General features: G+C 37.9%; 1 protein-coding gene across 2 annotated transcripts; it reads left to right on the forward strand.

The window, feature by feature from the left end:
• Positions 1–16,071: 16,071 nt before the first annotated feature.
• LOC143584464 (homeobox-leucine zipper protein MERISTEM L1-like) lies at positions 16,072–21,864 on the forward strand. Of its 2 annotated transcripts, none has more exons than XM_077066513.1 (12): positions 16,072–16,326; positions 17,433–17,681; positions 17,788–17,905; positions 18,055–18,243; positions 18,831–19,271; positions 19,361–19,462; positions 19,593–19,793; positions 19,967–20,141; positions 20,377–20,648; positions 20,742–20,837; positions 20,924–21,310; positions 21,584–21,864. In XM_077066513.1, the coding sequence occupies exons 2-11, from the start codon at positions 17,455–17,457 to the stop codon at positions 21,290–21,292; spliced, it is 2,190 nt and encodes a 729-aa protein (XP_076922628.1). In that variant the 5' UTR covers positions 16,072–16,326; positions 17,433–17,454; the 3' UTR covers positions 21,293–21,310; positions 21,584–21,864. The 2 variants fall into 2 exon arrangements, with proteins under 2 accessions (XP_076922628.1, XP_076922629.1); XM_077066514.1 differs by having other exon boundaries at positions 21,600–21,864.
• Positions 21,865–21,998: the final 134 nt, after the last annotated feature.

The raw sequence follows: 21,998 nt of genomic DNA on the forward strand, positions 1-21,998 counted from the left end.
ACCTTTATTAAACAATATCAACTCAATAGAGCGTTCAGTAATTTGTCGATAGCGTTTAATCAGTTTTATGACATATTAATTCGTCCAACATCGACATAATAGCGTGGCATTTATTATTTTAGGGTTTTCGAAATTTCTTATATTACAACCATAGTTACAGCCCGAACCTTGATCACTATTGTTAAGTACAATATGATTTTCATAAGTAAATGTTATAGGCAAAATATTGTTTCTTTATGATTAAGAAACGTAAGGAATAAAATAATATTTCTTTATGATTAAGAAATGTATGCAAAAGTTATAGTTAAATTAATGTTTCTTCTTGAAGAAGAAATCAGTGTAGATGTTTCTTCCTGAAGAAGAAACAGGAAGAAACATAGTATATGATTACTGAATTATTAAAGAGGACTTAAGGTCCAAATGTTTTATGGAAACTAATGAATTATCAAGGTTAAAGCTATACGAAACAGACTATATGTCTAAAGCTAGATCGTTGATCTAGATTATACAAAGGTTATTCTCGTACTATAGGTTCGAAATAGCAAGAATGCATAAATCAGTAAGATATACTGATCAAGAACAAAAGGTGAATACGCACAACATTTTTATTGTGTGAGTATGTTTTATAGGCGTGAATACGCCAATCTTTATATAGCATGAATATGTTCTCCGACGTGAATACGTCTAAAATTACTATAGCGTGAATACGCTTAATATGTTTAAAGTTTCTTTATGACATGAATACGTCTATGTACTGTTTTAAAAATATTTACTCTTTTAAAAATATGGAGGGTTATCCATATGTAAAGAGTCAGAAAAGTATTTATATGAGGGTTACTGCAAATCCTCTTTGTTTATGAAATGTTTACTCTTTTAGATTATGGACGGTTATCCATATGTAAAGAGTTATGAAAATATTTACATGAGGGTTGGGTTGAATCCTCTAAAAGCGTTTTGATACAATGTAGTACTAAACACTCAGACTAAAATACACAAGTATCTGGATCCATACATACATGATTTGTAGTGGGCACACTACAAACTAGGGATGAGATTGGGATGGTACCGGTACCGACCCCGAAAATCCCGATCCCGAAATTCAGAAATTGTGACCGTACCGGTACGGTACCGGTATTTCGTGAAAAATTCGGAAAATACCGGTACCGTACCGAACCGTACCGGTACCGTATCGATACCAAAAACTCAAAACTTGGTACCGATTCGGTACCAACGGTACCAAATCGGTACCGAATTCAGTACCGGTACCAATCGATACCTGTACCGAAAACGCTCATCCCTACTACAAACATACTGACCATGAGGCAAGTGACTGTCTCTAGGGCGAGTGAAGTCCGATTATGTGGTCTATTGGTATTTTTAGTTCCGATGAGATGGCATGAGGCCCACTGAGTCGTTGAATACTATTGGTGTTGTGTCATAACGAAAGTGAGTTGATATTAATGATTATGATTATGTTATAATGAATTATGAAACCTTTTATTGAGTCAGCGTTATTCACTAGCATATAGCTGACATATTTTTCCCTACATTTCAGGGATGCGGTAAAGGTTAGAACAGACAAGCAAGACAGATTAGAAGATTGGTGATATAGTCATTAGACGTTATCTGATGGCTAAGATATTTTATATAAAATGTTATAAAGAAGGATATTTTCAAATCACAGGTATTTGAAATATTTAACGGGTATTGGATCCCGAGTTTCCGAGTTTTTATTATAATGATATTTTATTCAAAAGACTTCCGCTAAAAGAACGTAACTCTGATATTTTTACAAAACAGGTACCAACTATTGGTCATACGCCTAGGCCCTAAGCCGAGGTGTGACAATAATAAATCTCTCTTAAATTTCAGATTAATCGCGAATCTAATATATATCTTTCTAGAAACTAGTAGAAGGTTCAAAAGGTTTGAAAAAGGGTCGGAACCTTGAAACGCTTTTACCCTTTTAAGGTAAAATTTAAATACCCTTAACCCGACCCATATTATATATCCAGGTCTAATTAAGGGTTTTGCAAGTCAGGTAACCGGGTTTCAAGGGTCTGTAAGGCCCCGAACCCTGTAGCCCTACTTTAGCGTCGGATTTACTCATAAACACAGTTCTTACAAATCAGAGTTCATTAAAACTTTCGCAGAATATAAAAACTTTCATTAAACATTTCATAACAAAACACGTCTTGTCTTAAAACATCATTTTGTCTTTCAAAATTAACGAACATTTAACTTAAACGTCTTGAGTCTTCCGATGCCAGCCTCTTATTCAGTGCCACGTGTCTCCTCAAGCGAGCTGCCTCATCCTACTCACCTGCGTGCATACTAAAAGTCAGCTACGCTGAGTGAGTTCTAGTTAATCGTACGCCATACAATACAACACATACATACATATCCGAAGATACATATCCATACTTCACTAGTTACCCTTCTGTTCTACATACATACTTGCTACCATACATACATACATATCTACAATCACTAACCTCAGTCTACCGAGAGTACGTTCATAGTCCGCCGTCTATACCTGTACTCACGATCGTGAACACGTAAAAGGTCCACAGTCCTTACCTATGTTCACCATTCATGGTACGTACAAGGTCCGCGATCCTTCCCTATACCATCATACATCCACAACACGTACAAGGTCCACGATCCTTCCCTATGTTGCAACCTAATTCATAGCACGTACGAGGTCCGCAGTCCTCCCCCATGCTAAAGCACGCATAAGGTCCACAGTCCTTTCCTGTGCTGACGCCTATCTACATTACGTATAAGGTCCGCAGTCCTTATCTACGTTACGTATAAGGTCCTCCGTCCTTATCTACGTTGGCGTCTATCTCCTATAACACGTATAAGGCCTACCGTCTCTATTTACGTTTACATCTATCATCTACATCACGTATAAGGCACGCAGTCCTTAACTACGCCATCACCTGCCAAGTCTATGTCCAACATAAGTTAGAGGGATTTGCCATCCTAACTTACTATGTCGAACGTAGAACTCACATACCATTCGTGTACCTGTATACACATACTTCACATATAAAATAATTACATCATAGAATAAAAACATTCTAGGCGTTCTTTACATCCTTCATTTAACAACCATACCCCTTGTCGTAACGTGCAATATCCGAAGATCGTTCACGCCCCGACAAGTATTCATTTGTAATATTCATACATCTTCGATATATAATATTCGTACCTTTATTTTTAACCTGACGGTACGCGCAATATCCGAAGATCGTTCGCGTACCGACAAGCAATCATTCATATCCATCACATATATCACATATGGCATACACTTATCACTTAGGATAAATGTATTAACAACACATCGAGTATGCACACAGCCCCGAAAACATAACAAGGAATGGGGCTAGAAACTCACCTGAACTCTGCTTCTTCCTTTGATAGTTGTAAATCCTTTCTTTAACTGAGCTCGGCTGACTGTATAAGTTACATGTATCAATACTCGCCTGATCTAATCTGGTGGCCTAGTATTAGCTTACTTTTACTTATCGTTTTAATCTATTCTCTAATCGAACTTGACTTTAGGCGAAGTTAAACCTTAGGCGAACTTAGCTTTAGGCGAAGTTGTCATCAGGCGAACTTGGCTTTAGGCGAAGTTGTCATCAGGCGAACTTGGCTTTAGGCGAAGTTGTCATCAGGCGAACTTGGCTTTAGGCGAAGTTGTCATCAGGCGAACATGGCTTGCAGGCGAAGTTCATCAGGCGAACTTAGCTTGCAGGCGAAGTTGTCGTCTGCAGCTACTGTTCGTTCTTAAATCCCTTAATCACCTTCGTTTCTTAACCAAATAACTCGATTTAGGTACCCACGGGATCGTCTGACCAGCGCCTACAAACCCCAACCATCAAATCGACCTAACATCGATGTTTAAGGGGTGCGATTTAGGCATCTAGGTTACGGGTTCTTTTATCAATCGATTAACCCATCAAATCTTAACCATTTTCAGTAAGATTAGCTTTGTTGGATTCGTTTTTACCATACAAACTCAGATCTATCATTTCTCAAATCAACCCGAACCTACACGGACAATTTCTAACTATAAACGTACCTTGAATGAGTCGAACTACGAACACGGTTAAGCCTTGATGTTGTTTTGGTCCGTCACAACGTTCCAGCACCAACAAGCTCGGGTTTTCGCCTTCGGATCTTGGTTCGGGTCGTGTGTGTATGGAATATGTGTGAATGAGGATTAAATGGTGGTTAATGGTACTTATATTTAGGGATCATGGGCTTAAGCCCATGGACTCTCCTTCCTTCTTTCATAACCCAAGTCCATAACCCATATCCATTACCCAACACTAGCCCGACCCATACCAACTCCTACTCTATTTATTTATTTCCCGATAACCCGAGTAAACTTTCCCTCTATTATTAAGTAATATAATTAATATCATTTTGGAAATTTCGGGATGTTACAGGGTCCGACCCTTATCTTGCTCACCCCTAGTTAAGATGATAAGGAGATGGTGGATACGCTACTGGTACATCCTGTATATAAGTGCCCTTATCGGATTTTCATTTGGCGCGTTGCTTCGACTATTAGAAGTTTCATGTTATGGTAAAATTTTAAATTTTATTTAAAAAGTATTTCCTTAAAGTTTAAATATTTATAACACGATTATGTTGTAGTTTTCCTTAATTACAAAACAAATTCCTAAAAGTAGTGGATACTGTAACATCTCGGATTTTTCGTATTTGAATTCGTATTCGTTTACTTAACTCCGGAATGTAATTTGAATCTTTCGTATATATAAAAACTTAAATTTATAAGCATTTAGTTTGGTTAAACTTAATTTATATTCTCTTTAACTTTCAAACTCGTCAAACAACTCTAAAAAACCTTTACAATCACTTAAAACGGCTAAAAATTGCATTTATAAAAGTACATGAACTTATTTTGCCAAAAATCAAAGTTGGGAAACCCCCTCACCATGCCGCATCACGCATGGAGAGAGCCCCATGTAGTCCACGTGACATGCAACATCACAGATTTTTCGTATTTGTATTTGTTTATGTTTAAACAGATTCGGGAATGTAATTCAGATATTTCAAACTATTTAAAACTTGCATTTATTGATATTTAACTTGGTTTTACTTATTTTCTAATTTCATAACTTTCAATCATGCCAAATAGCCCTTAAAACTCTCAAAATTGCTTAAAATGGCTAAAAATTCATTTTCGGAACTTAAGGGACCAAAATTGACAAAACCAAAGTGGTCAGGAAATATTCCACACCGCGTAGAGCGACCAGGAATACCATACCTGGTCATGGGGCGCGGCCAGACACCTGTATTAGCAAATTTTGTTAGTTTAAGTCCTAGTTCGTGTTTTAATGCAAAATTACTTATTTTTTTTTGACCAAATCGCGTGTTTTAAGCTCCAAGAAAACCCACCTAGACTTGGTACATGTCCATATTCATTAGCCCTTCCTCAAATGAGTTTTGATTTTTTTTTCAGTTGATTGAGTCATTAAATGAGATTTGGTTGTTTAAACGAACTTTTTGATTAAAATTAACTTGTGTCACTAATCCTATATAAACAAGACCCTTCTCATCTACAACTTTCTTTCGTAAACCCTAATAACATCTGTAGCAGCCGTCACCCTCAAGAATCACACGAATTCTCCTTCGTTTGTGCTATATTCAAGGTTGTTAGTGTTCGTGTTGACTTTGCTACTTTATTGGTGTTTGACTTCGTTTCTTCATCAATCTAAGCATTATCAGGGTAAGTTGTCATCTGTAAAGTTATTTCTCATCACTCAATAGTAAATAACCCTCAATCAATTTCAGAGATTGAGGGGAATTGATGGGTCTATTGGACTCTGACCCGTTTAAGGGCAAATTGGTCAACAACATTGACCAATAGTTTTCTATCACTTCTAGTAGGAACTGACTTTCGGTCCAGAAGACTTTTATTATTGTCTCGAGATTTTAAGGCAACTGACAAAAACCCAACTCCTGACTCGAAGTTCGGATTTTGGTTGGTACCAGCTCGCTTAAATATTAAAATCTCACAACTTGAGTTTTACATATCCAATTAACCTGATTTCAGCAGCTATGTTCTCGTTTCAATTCTAGTTTAATGTCTCATAGTTCTAGTTCAGTTCGTGTCAGATTAGTCAGTGCGTTAAAGGCTCGGGATTCGTTTATTATTCTTATTGTATTGTTTAGCTCACCAATCAGTAAGGTGAGTAATCACTCCCCTGTTTTACTACTTTTAAAACCTTTTTGGGGACTTTATACGTACTTATTTATATTTTCATACTACATATTATCCATACCAGCAAATCATGATTATTGTGTTGTTGATCAATTAAATGCTTATTTGTTATTTGCTTACTTGCTTATGTATTTAATTCTAGCATTCAGAGAGGTCCATCATTATGTAACATCCCGAAATTTCAAGATAATATTAATTATATTACTTAATATTAGAGAGAAAGTTTACTCGGGTTATCAGGAAATAAATAACAGAATAGGAGTTGGTATGAATCGGGCTAGTGTTGGGTAATGGATGCGGGTTGTGGTCTTGGATTATTTGAGATGGGTTAAATGAGAATGGGATTTAAGGGATATAAATATCCCCTAAACCCAAAATATCTTCATTCTCACCCTACACCCTAAAACTCCTAACACACACATACACACACATTCTAACCGATCAAGATTCGAAGCCGAGACCCGAGATTTTGTTGATAGATCTGAGTTGGTAAGGTAAGAACAAATCCAACAAAGCTAATATTACTGAAAATGGTTAGGATTGGATGGGTTAACCGGACCCGAAACCCAAACTGCCCAAATCGGACCCCTAAAACGTCGTTTTTAGGCCGATTTGATGGTTGGGATTTGTAGGCGCCGATCATACGATTCCGTGGGTACCAAAATCGAGTTATTTGGCTAAGAAACGAAGGATTTATGGGCAAACAGATCTGCAGCGCGATAACTTCGCCTGCAAGATTAAGTTCGCCTGATGAACTTCGCCTTCAAGCGTAACTTCGCCTTCAAGCGTAACTTCGCCTAAGGTTTAACTTCGCCTGAAGCCAAGTTCGCCTAAGGTTTAACTTCGCCTGAAGCCAAGTTCGCCTAAGGATAACTTCGCCTGAAGCCAAGTTCGCCTAAGGTTTAACTTCGCCTGAAGCCAAGTTCGCCTAAGGTTTAACTTCGCCTGAAGCCAAGTTCGCCTAAGGATAACTTCGCCTGAAGCCAAGTTCGCCTAAGGTTTAACTTCGCCTGAAGCCAAGTTCGCCTAAGGTTTAACTTCGCCTGAAGCCAAGTTCGCCTAAGGATAACTTCGCCTGAAGCCAAGTTCGCCTAAGGTTTAACTTCGCCTGAAGTGAAGTTCGTTTAGAAAATAAATTAAAAACCTAATGGAAAATGTGATAAGGCAGTTATCGAAAATAAAATTTTTCCAAGCTGACCTGGCAGCTTAACCCCAGCCAGGGGCTCTGCCCCTTGGACCCCGCTAGGGGCTGCCGCCCCTAGAACCCCGCTGCCAGGGGCGCTGCCCCCGGACCCCCGTTCGTTGTGGGTAGTAATTAAGACTAGAAAGTTGTTATAAGTAGTGATAGTTAAATTGATATGTATACTTGTTATACAGTCAGCCGTGCACAACTGAAGAAAGGGATTACGATCAACGGAGAACGTAACCGTGTTCAGGTGAGTTTCTAGCCCCATTTCCTTGTTATGTTTTCGGGGCTGTGTGCATACTCGATGTGAAGTGTGAATACACTTACCTTAAGTGGTAAGTGTATGCTATAGATGTTATACGAGGTATATATTTGTAATGCTTGTCGGTACGTGAACGATCTTCGGATATTGCACGTATCACCAAGGATAGTAAATTCCAAGTGGTTGATAGTGTGTATGAATGTTATGATGTAACATGTTTATTACGTAAATACCGAACTGATATGAAGTGTGATATAGGCAGGTAGAGGTAGAGTGTGTTAGAAGTGGCAAGAGTCTAGTAAGGGTGTTAGTGGCATAACGTGAGCGCGTGATAGGGAAAGCCTGTACGTGCCATCGTTATTATGTGTGTATGATTGTTGATGTGACTTGCTTATTATGTAAATGATATGAAGCGTGTTGTAGACAAGTAGAGGTAGAGCGTGTTAGAAGTGGCAAGAGTCTAGTAAGAGCGTTAGTGGCATAGCGTGAGTGCGTGATAGGGAAAGCCTATACGTGCCTTCGTTATTAAGTGGCATAGCGTGAGTGCGTGATAGGGAAAGCCTATACTTGCCTTCGTTATTAAGTGGCATAGCGTGAGTGCGTGATAGGGAAAGCCTATACGTGCCTTCGTTATTAAGTGGCATAGCGTGAGTGCATGATAGGGAAAGCCTATACGTGCCTTCGTTATTAAGTGGCATAGCGTGAGTGCGTGATAGGGAAAGCCTATACGTGCCTTCGTTATTAAGTGGCATAGCGGGAGTGCGTGATAGGGAAAGCCTATACGTGCTTTCGTTATTAAGTGGCATAGCGTGAGTGCGTGATAGGGAATGCCTATACGTGCCTTTGTAATTAAGTGGCTAAGCTGTAAGGGTAATTAAGTGGTTAAACAGTAGCGGGTCAGATAGTGGACTACGTGTCTTCGGATACGCATATGATGTATGTAGTGGTTGTATGATGAGTTGCTTGATTAACTAGAACTCACTCAGCGTAGCTGACTTTTAGTATGCACGCAGGTGAGCTGATTACAGAGTTAGCATGAGGATGACACACGGCATGGATTGAACGGCTGGCATCTGAAGAAAGAAGTAAAGATGTTTTAAATATAAAGTTTTGTGTCTTGGTATCAAAGAAAAGATTCAATGTTTTGTAACAAATGATTGATGTTTTATATTCCGCAAAAAGTTTTAAATAAACTCTGATTTGAAGGACTGTGTTTATGAGTAAATCCGACGCTAAAGTAGGGCTACCGGGTTCGGGGCCTTACACATTAATTCTAGCATAACTCATTGGCAACGTCTTAGTATCCAAAGCCCGATTCGCAAGACAATGGTCAACCAACACCATTATTTGTATTTCTTTCGTCTTAGTAGCCAAAGTCCAATTCACAAGGCAATGACCAAACGACATCAATTATTTGCTCATTATTTAATTATTATATATTATAGTTAGTGTCAAAACTGGTGATTACTTACTCAACCTCGTGTTGACAAACATATCTATTTTGTTTGCATATTGCACATTATTCTTTAGGGTTGAAATAAGGTTGAAGATCATTTAGAAAAGACTATAGGTTATAAATAAAAAGTCAAGTTGATATCAAATTATTTGTTTTGGTTATATTTATAATTGACTGAAACTTGTGTACTTGGTTGAAATTAAATAAATAAATTAAATATTGTAATATAAATTTCGCATGATAGTGTCTTGTGAGTTGTGAATCAACAGTTCGCACCCCGACATTTCCACCGTAGGTTGGGGTGTGACACCTCTTGAGTTGTAAGAACTTTAAGAACCAAATATGGACCACATGTTTAAGTAAGTATAAACATTTGTGGTTATTAATTAAGGCACAATAAAAAATTTTAAGAAGGAGAAAGAAACAATAATAATATTAAATGGTTAAAAATGCAAACAAACATCAATCATATTCTCTTTCATTTATTGTTTTTAATATTTATTTTTAACCAAATCAATTTTTTTTGAAAAAACTTATTTGTTTAAATTAAATAAGATTCTTTATATTATACATGTGACAATTGTTCACCTAAAAATTGAAATTCTACAAAATTTAATGTTTTTTCTATAACAAACAAATTTGTAGGTTCCTGGACGGATCGTACACGGGATGTCGCTAACAACGCAGGTGCGGAATCCCTGCGTAGGTAGATACGAGTGTAGAGTATGTAGAGATCGAACACACAAGCAATAAACCAACCACGTTATATTGATAACAAACACGTGACCCGAGGTCACTATTACAGACAATGACACAAACACGTTCACTGAACAACTGAAACGAAAAACCCTAAACGACCAACCCAAACTGTTTCGCTGAAACAGTATATAAACACGACAACTTCGCCATAGGCGAAGTTGTCAATAACTTCGCTGATTCAACAAGTTCGCCATAGCGAACTTGTTGACAACTTCGCGTATTACACAAATAAACATAATCAAAACATAATTGCATTACAGACTCGATTACAAATGCTAGACTATGAACTACTGACACACATGTACCAACAGACTCCCCCTTGGCAGTAGCTTCATATCTTGATCTTCAAATCTTGAGTCTTGTAATCTTGCATCTCTACGCGTGCGCCCCTTCTCTAACACATACCGACACCACCCGTTGATATTTCCTAGCTTGATCCTTCCAAGCAGGAATGTAGAAGATCTTCTTCTCATTGAGCACTTTCAGATCAGCCTTCGATAGATTAACAAGATGCATCGGGTCGTAAACCCGAAGTACTTCTTGTTCATCCTCATCTTCCATTACCGCCTCAGCTGTCTCACAATCCACGTACCACCATTTTAGATCTTTGAGCACGTCCTTGGGCATGAACTTCATCGGTACTTCTTTAAGGCACCGGATCGGTTTGTATTTCATGACCATCCAAGGTTTTCCATCAACTCTCAGACCTCTATCCTTGTCTTCGACAAGTTTCCCCTTTTGTGGTTTCAGTAGCTCAAACTTTTTCTCTTTAACGCACTCTTTCCACACGATCTTCGCAATGATTCTAGCCATGTTGTCTTCATTTCTGTTTATCAATCCCAATCTGGCTAAATCTTTTACTTCACATTCTGGCAGTGTGTTTAAAGATCTCAACTTTCTTTGGAAGTACTGAATGCCATCGTATCTCTTGATCACGAAGAGCCGCAGCTGCTCGTCGTATAACCAGCAGATAATACCTTTCTTGGCTTCCGCGTATCCCTTAATATTGTAACTTTTTCTGAACATCTTAGGGACCGCCGGCTTCTTCGTCTTTACGAACCAGTGGGCACAACCCTCCTTCCATTTCGGTTGTTCCTCCCACTCAGCATCTTCCTCCACATTCTCATCACCCATCTCTGGTCTCTCAACCTCCGGAATCTCGTGTTCCACGGAGTCATCTACAATCTCACCTTCTTCTAACACGTTTTCAACCGTAATCTGCTCTCCAATCCTCTCGATCTCATCAACAGGCAGCACATCATCTTCAATCATAAACTCATCATCCTCCTCATCCAACTCTTTCAATGCGTCGATAACATCTTCAACATCAGCATCATCATCAACTGCTACCACGTCGTCACCAGCTGCATTTGTAGACTCCCCCTCAGCTGTGGAAGCCCCAAGAGCCTGAGAGGTTCTTGGCAGCTCACCACCTGCACCTTCCGGTGCATTGGGATCATCGTCATGATCTTCTCTCCGTTTCGTCCTCAACTCATCTCCCCTACAAGTCTTCTCCCCCTGAGATGCCAAGAATGCCTTGAAGGCATCAATAACTTTACCGTGTTCAACCAGGAGGGCTGCTTGTAGTCGATTGGATTCCACTAGGCTCTGAATGGTCTTTGTCTGATCAGCAACAATCCGCTCTAGTGATGTAATCCTCTAGGAATCTGAAGTAGGCATTGAAGTTGGCGGGACATCAGCAGCAGAAGTGACCGCAGGTGGTACACTTGGTAACCCTGCAGTAGTAGTGATGGTCGACTCCACAAATCGTGCAACTACCACCGGTGGATTAAGCGGTTGGGTTGGTAGGGACACAATTGCTGGGGCCGACGTCGCGACAGCAGTAACCTGTGCTGTGGAAGGTATAAGAGACATACCAGACAAGGCAGGTGGAGCAAAACGTACCAGCCTCGAAGATTCTCCAGCTCCCGAACCCATACCTGTCTGTTCTCTTCTTGAACGTCTGAGCACAATCTGCACTGCCTCCTCTTCATCAATTTCGTCCTCATCCTCGTCTACAGTTCTCGGCCTCTTTCCCGTAGTTCTCTCCCGAGACACCATAAGTCGTCTCGCTTCAGCAAACGTTTCGTCTAGATCGGAGTCAGCTACCGAAGTAACTGCTCTAGTAACATCCACAAACTGAGGACCCGAGACATCCATATCAAACACACCGTGTACGCCAAAGGCAGCATCAAGATCAACGTCTTCAGCAGTAGACACAGCAGTAGATACCGCAGCTGGCACAGCAGCAGAGGCAACAGTAGATACAGCAGGCGTAGCTGATACAGCATGTGGTGCTGCCGCCTGATGTGGTTGCGGGTCTCTGAACTCGTCCCCTCCTGCAGGGACATACTCCGGATTGATGAGATATCCGAATAATGGAGTATGCCTGGGACGCAGCTCAGGCTTGCTACGAGTGCTCGAAGTGCGGCACTGAGCAAAGATACGTTTCGTCACGCATTCGACGTATCTAATAGGGCGTCTCTGCGGTAGCGACGGTGCGACATGATTCAAAATCATTTGTAAGAAACGAGGATACATAGTGAATCGCTCGCGCGCCACAGCCCTTCTCTGACGATCGATCTCGTAGAATATTAGCTGACTAAAAGAATATCTGCGGTTGTAAGTCAGCGCTATCATGGCCGACTGCATCGTCGCGCCCATCCCATCTGTTCCTGCCTTCCTGCCGGACATGCATACAATCAACACATGCATCAGGAAGCGCCACTGATCTAGCAGAAACCCTTTCCTCCTCTGCGAGTCCCCCAGCGGACCCGAATAACCCATCCTCAAATAAGCTCCATCCCGGAAAGGAGCTACGAACTCCGTTGGGTCATCTCTTGTTTCTTCACCGAACTGCAGAGCCAACCGTATGTCTTCCGAGGAAAACTGTATGTTATGACCATTTACGGTTGCTCGCATTACCGGAGGCTCAGGCCTGCAATCATAGTACACTGTCTGCCAAAAGTCTTCAATGTTAGGCAGAGAAATGGGCAGTGTATTTGTGAGCGCGTGAAAGACTCTTGATCGCAGGAGAAACGTGATAATCTCCCTGTAGTCTTCTACGCCTCGTGCGTCTGGATCTAAAGTGATGTACTGGTTATGGGCTGGAAAGAATTGTCTTTGATCATCACCGTCGTCACCACCAGCACCTCCAACAGCAGCCATATCTGCACAAAACAAAACAAGTTAGACAGTTTGTAAGCAACCCACAAGTTCGCTTTGTACCACGTGCGAAGTTGTGATTAAACCTGTAGAGGCGAACTTATAGGTGAGGCGAAGTTAGGAACAACTTCGCTTCAACTGTAATTTCGTCTAAAAACTGTTAAGTAAAATGGTATAGGCGAAGTTGATGATAACTTCGCCGTATCACAACATCGCCTTAGGCGAACTTGAGTTCATGGCGAAGTTACGGATAACTTCGCCACAGTATAAAAAAAATGATTTTAAATATAAACCAGCAAGTATCTATGTGTAATAAAACCTTGCTCAAGCCACCGTCTTTTTCAGTATTTAAATTAATCAAATCTATAAAATCACCAATTTATTTTTAATAGAGAATCACATAGACAAACACATAATTACCCAAACTACACAAATTAACCAAATACACAAATTAAAAAATTATACAAATTACATAAATTACCTCAAGTATACAAGCTACACAATACACAAAATGGCGTAAGTTACAGAAATTACATCCGCACCAATTACACAAATTATCCAAAATTACCAATTAAATATGCTACGCAAGGTAAATAAATTACACGACACAAAATACACAATCAATCAATCAATCATGCCCAGTGAAATCCCACCGACAGCAAATCTATAAGTAGGGTCTGGGGCGACACAAAATACACATATTATATAAAATACACATGTTACATAAAATATCATTGATTGAGTAAGTTTAATGTTATTTATGTGTAATTAAAAACCATAATTTTAAAAATATACGAATTTTTAGTATTCCAAAAATAAATATGAAAAAGGTGTGATTGTCATGTTAAATACATTCTACTTGCTGACTCTTACTATTTTTTTTAACCATGCAAGTACACGGGCATGCTCAACATTATGAAGAAACTGACAATTTTAACCATATTGAGTCTGCTTAACTTTCTTATTTGATTATGATTAAATAAAAAAAATATTAATGAAAAAATATGATAATAGAAAAATGGATAAAAATATATGAACTTTTTTTATAGTATATAAGTAAGTTAAATCGTAATAACAAAGATAAAAAGTGTGCTCGACTTAATTAGGAGAGAGAGTATGATGTGTAAAAGACATTATTATCTCTTTATTATTTTAATGAATGTATTGTGTGATTAAGGGTATGTTTGGTTGAGAGCTTTTAAGAGCTTCTAGCTTCAATTTTTTAAGGAAAAAGCTCATACTCAATTAAAAGTCTTGTTTGGTTGAAGAAGCTTGAAGCTTTTAGATCATTGACGAGTGACTCGTAGGGAAGCTGTTAAGCGAGTTAAAAGATACAAATGTATTTGCTAAACCAACTTAATTTCATGGAATTAGTTGACTATGGTTACTCATATGTTTGCAGGTAGGAGGAGGTAGAGGATGAAATTACGAGAACGTGGGCGAAAACGGCGAAGAAAACGGAGTTGAAACGAGAAAAATTCGAAGAAAAAAGAAATTGAGGAAGAGCTCCACCGTGGTCCACGGTGTTGACCGTGGGCCACAGTCAAACGGGCACCAAAACCAACAGAATGCACCGTACCGTGGCATTCCGGGCACCCTAACTGGACCGTGGTCCACGATCCAACTCGTAACTGCTGAGTTTGGGTCACTTTTTAGGCTGTTTTTGGGTGTCTTTTCACTTACCTTTCAATTGTGACAACCTGGAGACGATTTGTGAAGAACAAAAACATTATTTTGGGGTTTGTAATCATTAGATTATGTTTTTGATTGCTATAAACAAGAGATTTGAAACAATGATTCACCAAACCATGTGTGGCTAAACCCTTTGGTGTTTCTCTTTGTAATCATTGAGTGAGTCTTCGACCTCACGTCACTCATGAGAAAAAGCTTTGTAGGTCCCGAAACCGGATCCGACAACGAACGGTTTTGTTCTTGATAGGTGCTCGAGACGGGTGCGGTATAAACAAACGACCGAACATAATATAAAGATAATATAAAGTGTAGGAACAATCTCGTAACCGGTACAAAAAATTCATAATATTAAAAGAACTGATCCAACCCAATGTGAGCTCCCCTTGGGTGGTTGTTTACATACTAGAAAACACACACTAAAATGAATTACAAAGTTCTATTTATACCCAAACAACTAACATTCTAGAAGACTTATCTCATTGAAGCTAAACGGGCGTGTCGAAGTCCCCGTTTCGTGTCCGGTTTTCTCGCCGACATAAATTATTTACTTGACCATAAATATATAATGGGTTTCGTAATTTGATATCGCAAGTCACAAATTTTTAGCCTTACAAGCTTAAAGCTTGAAACTCCTACTAGTAGCGTTTAGAAAAGACTACAAGCTTTTAGTATTTTAAATTACTTAAATAACCTTTCAAAATAGATACATTTACTATGATTTTTAATTTTTTGTAGTTACGCTCATTTTGGTCATTTTATTAAAAGATCCAGCTACTCTGTCAAGCATTTAAATATATCTAAATAATTACAGCTACCATCCAGTTTTGCCAAACATACCCTAAATCTGGTCCAAAATTAAAAATTGGTTCTTTAAATTTTTAAAACTCATGATGGTTCTTAAATGAAATCATCTTTATATATATATATATATAGCGATACCCAAATGGCTCATAGGCTAGTGGTACAAAAGTATATATATGACGAAAATGTGTCTTTGATTATTTTAAGATTAAGGGTTCAGGTTTTATGATAGACGTGTAGATTTATGAGTAAAGTTTGAATGTATGGCCAGGTTAGCTGTTCTAAAAGAAAATAGTTACAGAAAATTTAACTTACTACCCTATAATCACAATTAAATGATCTAAAAGAAAAAATTGCATGTAAATGAGAGAAATGCCATTACTTTGATCTTTTATCACACACATACATACATTTACACATGGTGAGAGAGATGCAAAGTTTGAACACCAACTTGCAATAACTCTCTCTCTCTCTCTCTCTCTCTCTCTCTCTCCATAAATGCAATTGCATTAACTCTTCTCTATCTCCCCATCTCATCTCTTCAATTCTCCCAACCGTTCCTCTCTCTCTCTCTCTCTCTCTCTCTCTCTCTCTTCATTCTTCTTAAATTCTATTCACAAGAAAGTTACAGATTGCTTCAATGGAAACCAGCCTGAAAACCACTTTTTTACTGTCTTAAAAGTGGTTTCCAGTTGATCTTAAGGTCTAAAATCCAGCAAAACCAAGACTCAATACATATATCAGTAAGTTACCATGCCACCCTTCTCAATTTCGTTTGGATTTGGATACGAAGTGATAAGATTTTGACGTTTTTCATTGTTTCCCAAGGTTTCTTCAACATATGGAAAAAGTCTTCATTTGTTGCAAACTCAAGAAAGTTTTATAGATACCAAAAAAAATATCTTTCTAGAGAGAGAGAGAGAGTTTTGTTTTATGCTAGGGTTTCTGAATGTATGAAGAACATGCATATGATGTTCTTATGTTAAACATTAAAAAAAATAACGTTTATAGATTTGATTTAACTTGAAAACAAAGAGTCTCTCAGTGATCAAGTATGTGTTTTTCTTTAAATTTATATTGTTTTTTTTATTTACAAACCTTAACTACAAAGAAACACATATGCGCTAAGGTTTCTGATTGTGTGCAGAACATGTATATATTCTTGGATATATCATATGATCATGTTTCTTATGTTAAAGATTTAAAACAACATTTTATAGATTTCATTTAACACCAAAACGAAGATTCTCTCAGTGGTAAAGTTTGTTTTGAAATGGCAATATATATTAAAACGAAAAAGAAGGCAACTTACAACCGGTAAAATATAATTCCGTAAATCAAAAAATGTAAGCTTGAATATGTGTTTTTCTTTGTTAACCACTAACCATAATTTTTGCAACAAAAGAAGCAAAAATAAAAAAGAAGAAATCTTTTTAACTTTTATATATATGCTTTAAAAGTTGACTTATTTTTTGGAAAAAGAGAGATTTCGTTGACCTCCAACAAATTCTCATATGTCTTTCATTTACGCAAATATCGACAATCCAAACGTCATCTCTTATGTTTCTTTCACTAATTTTAATATTATCAATAACAATTTTTTATATACTTAACATAAATATATTTAATATGATTATAATGTGCCATAACTATGCCCAAATGTAATCATCAGTACAAGACACACTTGGTATTGGTTTCGTTTTCTCTATTAATTGTTTATATGACTTGAATGTAGTTAACAATCTTCATTATTCTACTTTTGGAATTCAAAGTTCAATTACTAATTTATTTTTTACATATTATTTTGTTTATTTTGAATAACTAATACCATGTAAAACTCTATGATCAGGAGTTTGAAGGATTCAAGAAAAATGTTTCAACCCAACATGTTTGATAGTCACCATCACCATCTTCTTGATATGAGCCACAAGAATCAAGAAAATGAGCTTGATATGCTTAGAGACAAAGATTACGAGAGTAAATCCGGCACTGATATCATGGATGTGCCTTCAGGCGATGACCAAGATCCCAATCAACGTCCCAACAAGAAGAAACGCTATCATCGTCACACTCAACATCAAATCCAAGAGCTAGAGTCGTAAGTTCTTTAGATCAAATCACTTTTTCGTACTTTGTTTGCCCCATAGTGGTTTTTTTTGGTTTTAAGATAATTTTTACACACATTTAGTATTTGTTGAATATAGGTTTTTCAAAGAATGCCCACATCCAGATGATAAACAAAGAAAAGAACTTGGAAGAAGACTGACTTTAGAGCCTTTGCAAGTCAAGTTTTGGTTCCAAAACAAAAGAACTCAAATGAAGGTATTTTACACACACCGAAGAATATACACAGTCTATGATTAAACTGAAAATTTTTTGGTTTTACTTTATCATTAGGGGATACTGTTTATTTCAAAGATATAAACCTACCTTGCTGCTAAACTAAGTTGTGTTTCATCTTGTTAATCTAGGCTCAACATGAACGCCATGAGAACTCACAGCTTAGAAACGAGAACGAAAAGCTACGAATGGAGAACATACGATACAAAGAAGCCCTCACCAATGCGACCTGTCCTAACTGTGGTGGTCCTGCGGCCATTGGGGAGATGTCATTCGATGAACAACACCTCAGAATTGAAAATGCTCGCCTACGCGAAGAAGTAAATCTTTCAAAACCCTATAAGTACATATATAGCTGGTTGTTTATGGAAAGAAGTAATCAATCTTTGGAGTCACTAGTTTTATGCTTCTAAAATATGGCCACAAAAATGAGCTATTTTGAACAAATTGTTGAAATATAAAATGCAATTTGTGCTTTTCCAGCATAAGTTGTTTGATAAAGCATCTATATCATTTCTATACATGTTTATATATATTCATAAACACAAACATGTGTGGAATTGTTGAAACATATGCTCTGATCTCAAATAGTGTTTTCATTTCCCATAAAATGTTAAGAATAGACTCTGCACTTTAGCACACAAGATATTTCTTCATTGCTTTATTTTTTTGAACTGAAAACTTTTATAAACTCAAACCAACAAGAAACAAGCACACACTCCCTGCAGAAACAGCAGGAGGTGGCACCAAACCACAAGGACATGATATATATTCCTCATTGAACTTCTTTATTATGTTCATGCACAGATGAATGTAATTTCTTTTCTTTTAGGAGTATGGCATTTGTTTGTTATTTGTACTGATTGTTACAAACTATCATCTTCTTTTTTTCTTGCGCTTTCAACAGATTGATCGGATATCTGGAATTGCTGCAAAATATGTTGGCAAACCATTGCTAACTTTCCCTAATCTTTCACAAAATGGACCGCCACGCTCTCTTGACCTACCGATCGGTAGTTTTAGTCCACAGCCTGGGATGGTAGATGACATGTTTGGAACCAGTAATCTTCTCAGGTCCATTTCAGGTCCTAGTGAGGCAGACAAACCAGTTATAATCGAACTAGCCGTTGCGGCCATGGAGGAACTTGTGAGGATGGCTCAATCTGGTGAGCCTTTGTGGATTCCAAACTCTGATAACTCATCAGAGACCTTGAATGAAGATAATTACTCGCAAACGTTTCCTAGAGGCATTGGACCGACACAACTGGGATTGAAATCAGAGGCTTCAAGGGAATCGGCAGTTGTCATCATGAATCATATCAATCTTGTTGAAATTCTAATGGATGTGGTACAAGATAATACTAAACTTTGTGTTAAATTCTTGATTATTTTGAATAAAGTTTGATAATATACCCTATTCTGATCATGATTTTGCAGAATCAGTGGTCAAATGTGTTTTCTGGGATTGTTTCACGAGCAATGACTGTAGAAGTGCTTTCAACTGGAGTGGCTGGAAACTATAATGGAGCTCTACAAGTGGTAAGAACATCTACTTAATTCATTTTTCAGCAGTTCATATGTAGAAACGAAATCTATTTATAAAAGTAAGGATTAGCATGCATGATGACATCCAAGTATCAAGAGCATAAACCAGATATGTATTTTGCAGATGACATCCGAGTATCAAGTGCCTTCACCACTTGTTCCAACCCGAGAATACTATTTTGTTAGGTACTGTAAACAACATACTGATGGGACATGGGCCGTGGTCGATGTATCTTTGGACAACCTGCGCCCTTCTGCGATGGCAAGATCAAGAAGAAGGCCATCTGGTTGTTTGATTCAAGAACTTCCCAATGGATATTCAAAGGTAAAACTCTTTTGTCCAATTTTTGGATTGTATTGATTTATACTAGTAGTAGTCTAGTAATTACTAAATATATATTTGGGAGAAACACAGTAAGCATCTATATTAGCCACAAAGTTTAATTGCCAATGTTACTAATTGGATGGCCGGTTCATGTTTAACATTTTGTTTTTCAGGTTACATGGGTTGAACATGTTGAAGTCGATGACAGAGCCGTTCATGATATCTATCGGTCACTAGTGAATTCTGGTTTAGCCTTTGGAGCCAAACGATGGGTAGCAACTCTTGATAGGCAATGCGAACGCCTTGCAAGTGCAATGGCTAGCAATATTCCTGGAGGCGACGTTGGAGGTAAAACACTTGTTAATATGCCACAACTCACAATTTAATGTTTTATTAATATTAATATGTTAAGTACATTTATAAAAACTTTATTTATTTCAATAATAATAGAACATGACGGAAGATATTTAATTATACACTAGTTATTAACTTCTTGAGACTTTTAACTTTTAACCATTTGTAATGTCTCAAATAAAAAAAATGCTGAACTACATTTGTTTTTTAACAAACAACATTTGAACAGTTATAACAACTCTAGAAGGGCGAAAGAGCATGCTGAAACTTTCCGAGAGAATAGTTTTGAGTTTTTGTAGCGGTGTTGGAGCTTCAACAACTCATACATGGACAACTTTATCCGGTAGTGGGGCAGATGATGTTCGAGTTATGACTAGAAAGAGTGTGGATGATCCGGGCAGGCCTCCTGGTATCGTGCTAAGTGCTGCTACATCGTTTTGGCTCCCCGTTCCACCAAAACAAGTGTTTGATTTCCTTCGTGACGAAAACTCAAGGAGTGAGGTAATTAACTTATAAGTCACAACAAACTTAATAATGTCATACATATTTCTAGTGACCTTTATGTATGAACTATAATTTGTCATGCATACGCAGTGGGACATTCTATCAAACGGCAGTCTGGTTCAAGAAATGGCGCATATTGCTAATGGTAGGGATCCAGGAAACTGTGTGTCACTTCTACGAGTCAATGTAAGCTTTTAACTTCATTAAGAAAATATTTCTTGAATTATGCGTCGTATACCAGACTGTTGATTAATATTTATACTCTATTCCAGAGTGCGAATTCTAGCCAGGGAAACATGCTTATACTTCAGGAGAGTTCAAATGATTCAACGGGTTCGTATGTTATCTACGCTCCTGTAGATATTGCAGCAATGAACGTGGTGTTAAGTGGTGGTGACCCTGATTATGTGGCTTTACTACCATCTGGTTTTGCTATACTTCCTGATGGGGGAGGAAAACATCAAGGAGGGAGGATTCTAGAGGTTGGAAATGGTGGATCTTTACTGACTGTTGCGTTTCAGATTCTCGTTGATTCGGTTCCTACAGCCAAACTATCCCTTGGTTCGGTTGCGACGGTTAATAGTCTTATTAAGTGCACTGTTGAAAGGATCAAAGCTTCGGTGGCTCCTGAGAACGCATAACTATCGTTGTTTTATTTGGTAAGACACTATTCTGTTTTAGAATGTTAAGGGTCTAAAAGCATTGCTGGATTAGTTACTTATATATAGCGTGCACTATTTTCAACTACCAATTTCAACTAAAAACGAGCATAACTTTTTACCAAGTGCGACGTGTTTAGCAACTAGACATTCTTCAAACACTTTGGCAACCGATAATAGTTGTAAATGCGCATTAGCGACAACTTTGTCTACTTAATGACACCTTGTTCATAACAATGCTGAGTATCTTTTTGATCTGACTCTTTGCTCTAGTTTGTATGCTTTGTAGGGTGAATCCAAGGGATGAGATGAAGGGAGATAGATTGAAGTGGGCGATGTTTACTCTCTATCATCTGTAACCAATGGAAGAAGTCAAGAACGCACCTAAAACAATCCTTTGGCGAATGGTGTCAACAAGAAAGCGGTTTTCACCATCCGTTGAAGGTTATAGGTTTGGGTATTGACTTTGCGTCGTTGTATGGATGATTTCCGAGTAAACTAAAACCTTTATCAAGTGAATTTTAAGTTAAAACTCATAACTTTCTTAAAGATTTTGGTTTAGGTTTGTATGTGTTTGCAGTTTAGGTTTAGAATGGTATTGTAGAAACTTTCCCATTATAGTACTTGCCTCCTTTCATCCAATGTTATCCCAGTTCTGGTAATATGATCATCTTGGGCATTCATTTCA

This window comes from Bidens hawaiensis, unplaced genomic scaffold (assembly GCF_021521415.1).
Source record: "Bidens hawaiensis isolate Kalapana, Puna unplaced genomic scaffold, B.hawaiensis_p1.1 tig00033132_1, whole genome shotgun sequence".
Classification (NCBI taxonomy): domain Eukaryota; kingdom Viridiplantae; phylum Streptophyta; class Magnoliopsida; order Asterales; family Asteraceae; genus Bidens; species Bidens hawaiensis.